Source organism: Hemitrygon akajei, chromosome 8, assembly GCF_048418815.1.
Source record: "Hemitrygon akajei chromosome 8, sHemAka1.3, whole genome shotgun sequence".
Taxonomy (NCBI): domain Eukaryota; kingdom Metazoa; phylum Chordata; class Chondrichthyes; order Myliobatiformes; family Dasyatidae; genus Hemitrygon; species Hemitrygon akajei.
Genome location: NC_133131.1, coordinates 41796325 through 41809832, shown reverse-complemented (window position 1 = coordinate 41809832; position 13508 = coordinate 41796325). Strand labels below are relative to the sequence as shown.

General features: G+C 38.2%; 1 protein-coding gene across 2 annotated transcripts in view; it reads left to right on the top strand.

The window, feature by feature from the left end:
• hip1 (huntingtin interacting protein 1) overlaps positions 1-13508 on the top strand; it is a 344258-nt gene that overhangs the window by 290337 nt on the left and 40413 nt on the right. For both annotated transcript variants that reach the window (XM_073053676.1, XM_073053677.1), the window contains exon 16: positions 9699-9815. In XM_073053676.1, coding sequence (XP_072909777.1) covers positions 9699-9815 — 117 coding nt within the window. The remainder of the gene's footprint in view (positions 1-9698; positions 9816-13508) is intronic.

Genomic DNA, 13508 nt, shown 5'->3' with positions numbered 1-13508 from the left:
CGGAAGGTATTGAACAAGGGGACCCCTCGAAGTACTTTGCTCAACTTTTAAAGGATGCGTTCCCTTCTGTATTCCCAGACAGTCCTCCGTTACTTGATCGCGCTCACAGAATTATGCGTCGTTCACCAAGTGCTTCAGCTAAACCACCGGTAGTAATTGTCCGATTTCACTATGTGCATGTTAAAGAGCAACTTATTCGTGTGGCTCGGCGTGTAGGGATGGTCAAATTTCAAGATCACAATTTTCGATTAGTGGAAGATTTTAGTCCAGAAGTAATGAAGGCAAGGCTTTTTAAACCTCTGATGTCCGAATGTTATGAGAAAAATCTAAAACCTGCGCTCTTATACCCTGCGAAGCTCAGAATCTCGCCTCCGAATGCACCTTGGCGTGTTTTCTACATCTGAAGCGAGAAGATTTCTGAATGAGAACTTCCCTACTGCTACGGATTCTCATCTCTAATAAATGAGTGATTTTCGTGCAAGATGGTTTTTGTTTCCAAACCCAGATTTTGTTTCTGGCTATTGGTGTAGGTTTACACTATATTTTATACTCTAATTAAAGTTTTTTTTTCGACATACTAATCTTTTTATTTTACTTACTTCAACTACTGTACTTTATCTTTGGTCATTATTATTAATCCTTCGAAGGTGAATTTTTTTTACTAAGATGGCGGTTTCTTCTGTAAAATATTTTTGGCTTTTCTTTTCGATTTTGACATTTTTTTTCTCTTGTCTTCTTCCTATAATGCATTTCTTATCACAGTTTAAATTTTTTTTTGGTTTGTTTGGGTTTTAACCCGATTTATAAGTTACTAGTGATTATATTCTTTTTGTTTTTCTTACTACCAATTATATTAAGAAGTTTGGTTTTAGTATAGTGATTATTATTTCTTTAGTGTTTGGGTGGATCTTTTTTTTTATCCTTTATATACGGAGTTGTCTTCTGCTGATATGGGGGTAGATTTAGTTTCATCTGTCCTTTTTCCCAGCCATTTCCTGGTTGGGGTGTGTGCTGCCTTTATGGCAGTTATTTAGTTTATAATATTTTCGCGTAGTAATTTGTTAGCATTTTTTAGTTAAAGTTAGGATTGTTTAAATCAATTGATTTGTCTGTAATACATCGCGGCTGCGATGACGTCACATCCGGGTTCGCCGCGTCTTGTGGGGAATTACCGGTTTGAAATTCACGCAAGGGTGGGGGTCACTCACATGTGCCACCATAACGCTGACTAGGGTCTCTCTATGCACCAAAGACACAGTGAAAGCAACGCTGTAAGTCATTAGATAATCGATATTTCGAGTTAAAATGTTAACGCCGATTCTGTTAAAAGTAACGACGGTCGGTAAGGTTTACCTTTTCGTCAGTTAAAGAGTCGGGATAGTTTGTATTGAAGTGTATCTAAAGCAGCCAATGGAGCAGCTAGATTCTGACTGTATGCTGCACTTTAATGTAATGTAGTTATCGTTGTTTTACCTTTGCAAGTATTCACAATGTAAATGTGATATTTAGAAGGGAACAAACACTGTACCAATCTTGTATTGTTTTTCAACAGTTTTCACCATGCGTTAATGTGAAGAGTGAACAGTAAATGGTTAATCTTACTGCGGTCTCGTTTGCATTGATTCTGGTTTATCTCGACGTTTACCTCGGCGTTACTTCACACCCGAGCGAGAACGTTACAGGGTGGTCTTTTTTCCTCTTGGGTGGGGGGTGGTGTTTTTTTTTCTAAATCTTATGTTCCTTATATCAGTTTGTTTTAGTTTCTTCATTTGGGCTGATTTTAAACTACTAAAATGTCCGCGATGTCATCACTTCCGGTTCCGACCCTTATTTTTGTTCTTCTTCCGGGTGCATGAGTTCATAATTTGGTTAACCCTTTATATACCAAAGGGTTGATTTCAGAAATATGGCTCAGACCATTAATTTTGTCTCTTGGAATACTAATGGCTTAAACCATCCGGTTAAATGGAAAAAGATTTTCAAAGTATTCCAAAGACTTAATGCTCATATTATTTTTGTACAAGAAACTCATGTGAGGAAAGAGGACAATTATCACTTTTTTAGGTTTTGGAGGGGGACAACAGTACCATTCGAATTCGAATGCTAAAGTAAAGGGAGTTTCAATTTTTATTGACTCCTCTATTGCATTTGTCCAACACGATATCTTTTCGGATCTGAATGGTAGATCTTTGTTAATTACTGGCTTACTTTTTAACAAAAAGGTTGCTTAAATGTTAATGCTCCAAATGTGGATTGTCCCAATTTTTTTAAGTCCTTATTTACTTCTCTACCTAATCTAAATGAATATAAGTTAATAATGGGTGGTGACTTTAATTGTTGTTTAAATCCTTTGTTGGACAAATCTATATCTACTCAGACTTTACCTAATAAGTCGGCCACTTGTATTAACTCTTTTTTGACTGATGATGGAATTTTTGATATTTGGAGATTTCGGCTTTCTAAGGACAAAGAGTTTTCATTTTTCTCACATGTTTATCATTCCTACTCGAGAATTGATTACTTTTTTATTGACTCTTGTTTTATTCCCTCGGTAATTAGTTGTAATTATGATATTATAGCCATCTCTGACCATGATCCATTAAAACTTTCTATTAAATTTACGGATACAGCTTCTAGTGCTAGATAATGGCGATTTGATTCTACCTTACTGCAAGATCCGGATTTTATTAAATTTATGAAGGAACAGATCGATTTCTTCTTTTCAACTAATTCCACGGATGATATTTCTTGCGGAACACTTTGGGACACTTTTAAAGCATATATACGTGGACAGATTATCTCCTACACTGTTGGTCTGAGAAAACGCATTAAGAAGGAAACTCTTTTATTGGTTGATAAAATTAAGGAGATTGACAAGAAATATTCGATTACTCCTAGTAAGGAGCTTTACAAACAAAGGGTTGAACGTCAAACGGAACATAGTTTATTACTTACATCTTCGATTGAAAATCAATTAATGAAAACCAGATCTGATTTTTATATACATAGTGATAAATCGGGTAAACTGTTAGCTAGTCAATTGAAGAATGCTTTGGTTAAACGTCAAATTACTAAGATCCGTCAGCAGAATGGGGATCTGACAGTTAACCATGATGAGATAAACAAATCATTACAAGATTTTTATACCTCCCTGTATCATTCCGAATTCCCTCATGATCATAATACCATGTGTGATTTTCTTGGGAAATTGAATTTTCCAAAATTATCATCAGATGATCTTTCAATATTAGAAACTCCTATTACGGATGCAGAAATTAAAGGGGTTATTTCCTCTATGAATTCTGGGAAAGCACCAGGTCCAGATGGGTATACAGTAGAATTTTTAAAATGTTTTTCCGTTACTCTTTCTCCTTGGTTATGCAGGGTTTTTGAAGAAGCAATTAGATTGGGCAATCTGCCACAATCTTTTTATAGAGCTTCCATTTCTTTAATATTGAAGAAAGACGAAGATCCTACTGACTGTGCATCCTATAGACCAATATCTTTATTGAATGTAGATTCCAAGATCTTTTCCAAGTTACTGGCATCCAGGCTGGAGAAGGTATTACCCCAAATTATTTCGGAAGATCAAACCGGTTTTATTAAAAATCGCTATTCTTTTTTCAATGTTAGGAGATTATTGAATATTGTTTATACTCCTTCACATAGCACTTCAGAATGTGTCATTTCATTAGATGCGGAGAAAGCATTTGATAGAGTTGAATGGCCATACTTATTTAATGTGCTTGAGAAGTTTAATTTTAGTCCGACATTCATTTCCTGGATTAAACTGATATATCATACTCCAGTAGCCTCGGTGCTTACTAACAATCCAAGATCTCCCTTTTTTCATTTATTTCGGGGTACTAAACAAGGCTGTCCTCTTAGTCCATTATTATTTGATATTGCTTTAGAACCCTTGGCAATTGCTATCAGAGCATCACAGAACATTTTTGGAATTAATCGTGGGACAGATATACATAAGCTATCATTATATGCAGATGATTTATTATTATTTATTTCTGATCCTGAGAAATCCATTCCTACAGTTTTATCATTGTTGGCTCAATTTAGTGATTTTTCCGGGTATAAATTAAATCTTAATAAGAGTGAATTGTTTCCTTTAAATAGACAAGTTCCAATTTATGGAAATTTGCCTTTTAAATTAGTTAATGACTCTTTTATTTACTTAGGGATTAAAATCACAAAAAACTATAAGGACTTATTTAAGGTTAATTTTTTACCCTTAATCGATCAGATTAAATGTTTGTTTACTAAGTGGTCACCAGTATCTTTATCTCTGATAGGTTGGATTAATGCTATTAAGATGGTTATTTTACCCAGGTTTTTATATATATTTCAAGTGGTACCAATTTTTATTCCGAAATCCTTTTTTGCTAATGTTGATTCAAAAATTTCCTCATATATATGGCAGAATAAAAATCCTAGATTAGGTAAAAAAATATTTACAGAAGGCAAGGAAGGAAGGTGGATTGGCATTGCCTAATTTTAGATTTTATTATTGGGCAGTTAATATCCGATATTTGATATGTTGGTTAAAGGATTGGGATATAACTTTTAGCCCTCATTGGGTGAACCTGGAAATTAAATCTGTACAAGGATTTGCATTGGGTTCTATTTTAGGGACTTCTCTTCCCTTTGCTCTTTCTAAATTGCCGAAATGAATTGACAACCCGATAGTTAAACATACTTTACGTATATGGTTTCAATTTCGGAAATTTTTTGGGTTGACTCAGTTTGTTTTAAATTTTCCTATTGTATCCAATTGCTTTTTTTATGCTTCTGTTATAGACCAAGCTTATTCAGCTTGGAAGACTAAAGGATTACTACGATTTTCCGATTTATTTTTGGATAATTGTTTTATGTCTTTTGAACAATTATCTAATAAATATAATTTGCCTAGATTTCATTTTTTTAGTATTTACAGATTAGGAATTTCTTAAATACTGTACTTCCTACTTTTCCAAATTTTGTGTCTTCAGGTATTTTGGAGAATTTGTTTGAACTAAATCCTTCTCAGAAAGAGCTAACATCAAAACTTTACAATACAATTATGAAGATACGTTCAGAGCCCTTCTATAAGATTAAAAATGATTGGGAAAGAGAACTTAACCTTACTATCCCTATTGAGAATTGGGATAAAATTCTTCAATTAGTTAATACATCATCTATATGTGCTAAACATTCATTAATACAGTTTAAGGTTGTGCATAGGGCTCATATGTCCAAGGATAAATTGGCTCATTTTTATTCCTATATAAATCCTTTGTGACAGATGTCATTCTGAGATAGCGTCTTTAACTCATATGTTCTGGTCGTGTCCGCTTTTGAAAAAAATATTGTAAAGACATTTTTGATATTATTTCTATGGTATTGAACATTGATTTACAACCTCATCCTATTACTGCAATTTTTGGTTTACCAATGATGGACTCACTCCATTTATCCTCTTCGGCTTGTCGAATGATTGCATTTCTTACATTAATGGCTAGAAGACCTATTTTGTTGAATTGGAAAGAAATTAATCCTCCTACCGTATTTCATTGGTTTTCTCAAACTATGTTATGTCTAAATTTAGAAGAAATTAGAAGTGTTGTATTTGATACTTATATTAAATTTGAAAAGATATGGAGACCATTTATTCAATATTTTCATATGATGTAATATGACCCTGTTCCAAGCCTATTTGTTTTTCCAGTTTCGATTTTACGTATGTTGAGAGGATCGGAGTTGACGACACTGATGATTTTGTATTTTTGTGAGATATTATAAACAGCCCTTTTTTTCCCCATTTTTTCTTTTTCTCTTTTTTCTTTTTTTGTTTTTTTTCCTTATTAGTTATTAGATTATTAGATTAGTTTTTTTGCATATTTTTTTTTCTTTTTCTTTTTTCTGTTTTTTTTAATATATATATTATGATATACCTAGGTTTGCCTTGTTTATTTGTAAATTGTATCGTCCATGATTTGGGAATACTCACTAATACTGTAACCATTGCTTATGTATTCTTTCATGTTCAGTTGAAATGTGTATGTTTGTAATCCCATTATCTATGTATCAATTTTATTTTGTTGATATTAATAATAATAATAAAAAGATTGAAAAAGAAAGAAAGATAACAATGGTGATTACAAAAAAACCTTGGTTGAGTAGGTCTTGATTACAGAATAAAATGATTATCCACAAGTCCAGCAGTAAATCCAGTTTTCTGTCACAGCAATGAGTACATACAATAATGTAATGAAGTTCCCGAAACTTCATTCCATGTCTCTTCTTCTTGGCTTTGTCTGCAGCCACGTTACAACATTAACACAATCCATATCCCTAATTAGTAGTTATTGCCCCTCACTGTTCTTTTCCCTGAAACATTGTTGTTCTACCTCACTGTGACTTTCCTGTTTTGAATGAGATTATTGTCCACCTCTTCCACCTTCCAGAGTAAAAAAAATTTCCAAAGATTCATCACTCTGTTCCTCGAGAAATTTCTGGTCATCTCAGTACTCATTGGCCTGTCCCTTATTCTGAGGCAGTGAGTTTCAGTTCTTCAGGCAGAAGAAACCTCCACCCTATATTCACCCAGTTGAGCTCTGCAAGAATTTTGTAAGTTTTGTGGGAATTTCCTCTCATTCTTATAAGCTTTAAAGAATACAAGTCTAGTCTCCTTATACTTAAAAACTACCGTTCCGGGACCAATCTGGTGAATGTTCATTGTATTGAGACCAAAACTGCGCACACTGCAGGTGTAGCCTCATCAGTACGCGAAGTAATTGCAATTAAAATGTCTTCAGTATTGTCCTCGGATCTCCTCCTGATAAGGAAGCTGCAAGAATATTGCAGTTTACAAAGGAATTAGCATTGTAAATATATGTATGTGATAAAAGGTGAAATTTTGAAATAAACTATAATCATAAATCATGACAAGTATGGATTGTAATTGTAGGAATTTCTATCACTCTATGTGGTTAGTGTTAAATCTCTTGACTCAAATAAATATTATTATTGGAGGATTAGCTAAATAAAATTGGAGATGAGGGATTCAATAACCATATGAATATTTATAAAATTAAATAGATTAAATAATACCAAAGCCAATTAATTAAATGATGTTGGATTTCTGAGTAAGCAGACACTGGAATGATTGACATGAATTAATCAGGGGAGTAATAATTGAGATTAAATGACTGGAGAAATTCTGATGTAGCTGAGAGACTGAGATTAATGATATTACAGTGTTGGGAGGCATGGAGGATGAAGGAAGACTGAAGCATGTTTTAATGTATTTCATAGCACTATTCAGCAAGAAATTGTCACACTCAGGTGGGACAGGCATTACGCTTGGTATAACAAAAGTGATTAAGAACTAAAAATAATAGGATCGATATCTAAAATTAAACGTGACACAATGGGCATCCAGAAACAAGACATGTTAAAGATAAGTGATGGGAAAATGTATCATTAAGATGGCATTTCAAAAATCTTGTAGGCCATTTTTCTTTCTGCTTTACCTGAAGTTGCAGATTTTGTCGGGGTATGATTCTGAGGCAGCATAGAACGGGGAACAAACCTCGTGTCCCATTAGCACACTGACAACAGATAAGCCAAGTCCTCAGGAAACTTGCCTCAATCTGTTGTGATTATTAAGTACCAGTGTGGTCATTGGTGCAACATTAGTGACAGCTCACAATACTCATCTGGTCAGGCAGCGAGGAAAAGGTTAATGTTTTGGGTCAATGTCTTCTCTTTGGCGGTTTAAAACGTCAATGGGCCAGACTGCTCTGGTCCTAGCCTATGCTCTGTGATCATCATTGCTCCAAACACATGCAGAAACATGCGTTGCAGTTTTCAGAGCAATGCCAGTGCTATCACTGTGTTTATTTGGCAAGGCTGCAGACAGCAGACCAGCCTAATGAGGGGCCAGGTATGAAGTGACTCTGACTCTGCATATAGTGAGTGCCCTTGGATTCGGAGTGTGAGTCTATTGGTTGCGTGCAAGGTGAGATCTGCCTGCATTTGTCGCCCAGCATGTTCTGTACTTCTGAAGCACTGAAGTCAGGACCATGCTGATATTTGCTAAGGCCTGCGAATCTCAGTGCCAGTCTGGCTTTCCCTCCACTGGTAATGCTTATACTACTGAATTACCTGTATATTTAGTTTTATTGGAGTTGCAGTATTCTGTTCACACTTAATGAAGTATGCAGGTTTATCTTGGCTATAGGATCCTCCTAGTAGTTTTGTGTAGTCTGATTTCAGTTTGGCACTTTGTTGGGATCACCACTTTGGGGTCAGTTTATTAGCCTAGAAAATCAAATCAGTGTTGGCAGTGATTTGATTGTTATTTTGGATGATGAAAGTCATTCATGTAAAATGGTGCTTGTTTCCCTTTCTGCCAATGAGTGTCTGCTGTTGTTAGCAATCACTCTGCTTTGTAACAGGAAACTTGAAGGTAGAGCTGAAAAAGTGACATTGTGTGGTTCCCCGTGTAAGTAACACACCAGTACCATTATTCAAGCAACACACACTAAATGCTGGAGGATCTCAGCAGGCCAGGCAGCATCTATGGTAAATGGTACTGTCGACGTTTCAAGCCAAGACCCTTTGTCAGGACCGGAGGAAAAAGAGATGAGTCCGAGGAAGAAGGTGGGAGGGAGGAGAGGAAGAATCACTGTTGATAGGTCAAGCAGGGAAGGATAGGAGGGTGAAGGGAAGAGCTGGAAAGTTGATTGGTGAAAGAGATACATAGTTGGAGATGGGGGAATCTGATAGGAGAGGGCAGAAAGCCATGGAAGAAAGAAAAGGGGGAGGAGCACCAGAGGGAGGTGATGGGCAGGTAAGGAGATAAGATGAGAGAGGGAAATGGGAATGAGGACTGATATATAAGATGTTGTTCCTCCAACCAGAGTGTGCCTTCATTGCGACAGTAGAGGAGTCCATGGACTGACATGTCAGAATGGGAATGGGAAGTGGAATTAAAATGGGTGGTCACTGGGAAATCCTGCTTTTTCTGGTGGAGAGCATAGGTGCTTAGCGAAGTGGTCTCCCAATCTACGCCGGGTCTCGTCGATATACTTGGGACTATGTTGGGAGAACCGGATACAGTACATGAGCTAACAGACTGACAGGTGATGTATCACCTCACCTGGAAGGACTGTTTGGGCCCTGAATGGTACTGGGGGTGGAGATGTAGGTTTCTGTAAATTCCTTGACTCACCAGACTATTGAGGAACAGGACAAAATCAGAAAACTTGATTTTTCAATGAAATGATTCCAGGGAGGCAGAGATGATTTCCAGAATCATCATTGGCAGCATTACTGTAGCACAATTTTGAAATTTGATGTAATTAAGGGAAGGGCCATGTTTTATAATTTGGATTTGTCCTTAAGATGGCAATAGCAAAGCAGGAATATCAATAATTTGAATTGCTGTACGATTCAATAAAAGTCTTAGCATAATTTGTAGGATTCTTTGAAGAGACAACTCGAGGATGAGGAAGAGAGATAATAAGAGGTAGGAGAATTGCTGAGATTGTTAATCAACTCACAAGACTGATGAAGCTCTCAAAACTTTATAAAGTTGCCATTAGAGACACAGACCTAGGGCATGATTTCAATGTCCAGGAGGCTTTATATTGTTCGTCCACCTGTTTTCCTGACTGACAACCCATACTCTAACTTTACAGAACGCAGAGGTCATGAAGCAAATGACTTCGTTTCGTCAGACGCAGGAAGACATGGAACAGGTGAAGAAGGAGCTGGAGGAAACCGTTCAGCAGCTGAAAGACAATATGCAGAAGAAAGTGAGTTTACTATCCGGCCAAGTTACAATAAATTAGAAATCAGGATCTGACCCTAAAGGTTGGAGCTTAAGTTCAATAGTATAATTGGATCTTGAATGACCTCTGAGTTTTTTAATGATGTACCTCTTTTCCCTCTTTCACACCCTCCACCCCTGCTGACTCTCCTTCCCAACACCACTCTTCCTTCAGCTCTCTTAAGATTATATATAAAATTCTTTCTAAGGTTTTAGCCACTTGTCCTGAGAGGTCGTGAAGCTCAGAATCTATTTCTGTTTGCCGGCATTCTTGTGGAATGTCTGGAGATCTTCTTACTGTATCGAAAATGCTATGTTTATGCAGTTAGCAGTTCATGTTTAAACGTGGGCAGTGGCTGCCTGGCTGTGGAAGATTACCGCCAAGCCTAGTCACACTGCTGCTTCCGAGTTTCTGCAGTGTTTGCTAGATAATTATGTGAAACCATAACATGTGGAAATAAATTATAGCCAAACAGAATTCGACTCAAAACCTTGTATTTGGAATCCCGGTTGATGAGAGCAGTGTGTTTGATGTCGGCATCACGGATGATAGCGCCCTGCTCAAAAACAAACGGGAGCGGCAGAAACAGGCTCGGATGCAAGGAAGCTGAAGGTGGTGGTTGTAAGGGTGTGTGATCGTAAAGCTGTTACCAGTGGAATTCACAAGACTCCACACTCAGTTTCTTGCTAACGATTTGGACTTGAATGAGGCCACAAGGTGACATGGTGTTACAGCTAGTAAAGCTGGTGCTACACAGTGCACCTGGTTTGAAAGCTAACCTCTGTGGAGTTTGCGCGATCCCCCTGTGACCGTATCGGTTTCCTCCTTATCAGCGAGGGAATCAGACTGCTGTCTGAGTCAGCATAGATTTAGCGTATGAATAGTCTCCTTCTTTGTTGTATGTGATCATGCACTAATAAAAAGTGCAAGTGATAAAATTGGCCATGCGGCTGAGAAGGAGCGGGAATACATTCGGGTACAGGAGGTCATGGATGGTCAAGTCAGTATGAAAAAAGTGGCACTTGAAATTTAATCGAGAAAAGTGTGAGTTAATGTGAAAAGCAAGGGCTACTCGTTAGATGGTGTGGACGGACAGAGGAGGTGGATAGGAAGGCTTGTGGGCTGTTTTCCTTCAGAGGCAGAGACACAAGCAATGAAAGAGAGGGGGGTTATGCTGGAAGCTGTGTACAACATGAATTAGGCCATGGAAAGCAAATAAAACTTCAGTTGCTGGAATCTGAAATAAACACTAAGTGCCGGAAGAACTCAACCAGTTAAGCAACATCTGCGGAAAGGATCAGGGACCCTTCCTCAGCTGTGACTCAAAATGTTAACTCTTTTCTCTTTTCACATGCTGTTTGACTAGTTGAGTTCTTCCAACATTTTCTATTACAAATTAAACCACAGATGCATACATTTGGTCTGTCAAACTACAGAAAAGATATGATATGACCAGAAATGGTGCAGATTTGAGGAAGGATGGAAAGGCTGAGATTGTCTGCATTGGAACAGAGCACTGTCAACAAAGACATCCTTGAGGTGAATTTAGAGGAGCCTAGGTAGAATATAAAACCTATTCTGCTTTGTAAAGGGGTTCAAAACCAGGTGCATAGATTTGAGAAAATTGCTGGAAGGATTTTGTCGCCCAGGTTATGATGGGGGTGTGGGGGTGGAAGTTCGCTACCTGAAATGGTGTCGTAGAGCTGTACAGCATGACTTCGGTCACCAGGTTCTTGCTGATTATTGAGTAACTGTCTACGTACTAATCTCTAGACTAGGGTTAGCTTTATTTGTCACACGTACGTTGAAACATGCAATGAAATACGTCGTTTTCTGTCAAATTAAATCAGCAAGGACTTGTGCTGAGGCAGCCTGCAAGCGTCGCCGTGCCTTCACCGTTCCCACGGCTCACTAACCCTTACCCTAACCGTACGTCTTTGGAATGTGCAAGGAAGCTGTAGCACCTGGAGAAAATCCACGCAGCCATGGGGGAACATACACTCCTTACAGGAATTGAACTCCAATAAGTGATCACTAGCACAGTGAAGTGGTTGTGCTGACCACTACGCGACCATGCCCCCCCCCATGATCCCATCCACTCTGATCATTTACGGTGGTCTGTTAACCTACCAACCTGCATGTCTTTGGGACGCAGGTGGAAAATGGATCAAGCAGGGGGAAAACCGATTTGGTCACAGGGAGAATTAGTCAGCACTTGAGGTCAGGTGTGAACCTTGGTCACGGTAGCTGTGTGGCAGCAATTCTACCATGGTGGTAAAGGCAGAGAGAAATGCCGAGACTTCAAGGCTTGTATCCCAGTGCAGTTGGTGGAATTAGGCTGGAGAGCGCTTGTGCAATACGATAGACCAAAATGCTGGTGTCTCTGTTGTAAATTTTTCATGTTTCTATGAATGTAAGAGCACATAGGTTAGGAGCAAAAGGAAGTACTTGGCTTCTTATCGGCAGTGACTCTTCATCCCCTTGCTTATCGATGACCCAGCTCCAACTTAAAAAGTATTCCAAGTCTTTGGTTCCATTGTTCTTTAAGGAAGGAAGTTCCAAAGACTAGTGACCCTGTGAGAGGCAGAGATTTTGCCTCATTTCTAACTTAGTTGAGGACTCTATATTTTTGCACAGGTTCCAGATTCTATCTAGAGCCATAGATTCATAGAAAAGTACAGCACTTTGGCCCATCTAGTCCATGCTGAAGCCATTTAAACTACCTACTCCCATCGACCATAGTCCTCCACACCCCTACCCTCCGTATACCTATCCAAATTTAATTTAAATGTTGAAATCGAGCTCACGTGCACCACTTGTGCTGGCAGCTCGTTCCGCACTCTCATGACCCTCTGAGTGAAGAAGTTTCCTCTCTTGTTCACCTTAAACTTTTCTCCTTTCACCCTTAGCCAATGACCTCTAATTGTCGTCCCACTTAACCTCAGTGGAAAACATCTGCGTGCATTTACCCTATCTATACCCCTCATAATTTTGTATACCTCTGTCAAATCTCCTTTCAATCTTCTACATTCTAGGGAATAAAGTCCTAACCTAATCAGTCTGGACCCTCCAACAAGATGACACAGTCGTCCTGTTGAATTGAATTGACTTTATTATTTACATCCTTCATATATATGAGGAGTAAAAATCCTCACGTTACGTCTCTGTCTAAATGTGCAATTACAGTAATTTATTATAAATATTATGTACAACTGGAGAGTCAATATAACATAGAGATTCAGTTGCGTCAGCATAAATTAAGTAGTCTGATGGCTTGGTGGAAGAAGCTGTCCTGGAGTCTGTTGGACCTGGCTATTATGCTGCAGTACCGTTTCCTGGATGGTAGCAGCTGGAACAGTTCGTGGTTGGGGTGACTCAGGTCTCCAATGATCCTTTGGGCCCTTTTTACACACCTGTCTCTGTAAATGTCCTGAATAGTGTGAAGTTCACATCTACAGATGTGCTGGGCTGCCTGCACCACTTAGGATCTTGTGCATTTCAATCAAGTCCCCTCGCATTCTTCTAAACTTCAGTGGATGCTAGCTTAACCCTTTCAGTTTTCCTCTGAGGGGCAACATGCCCATTCCAGATTAACTTTCTCTGAATTGCTTAATGCAGTAGTCCAGATGTGGTCTCACTGATATCCTGGGTAAGTGAAGCACAAACCTCACTATCTTC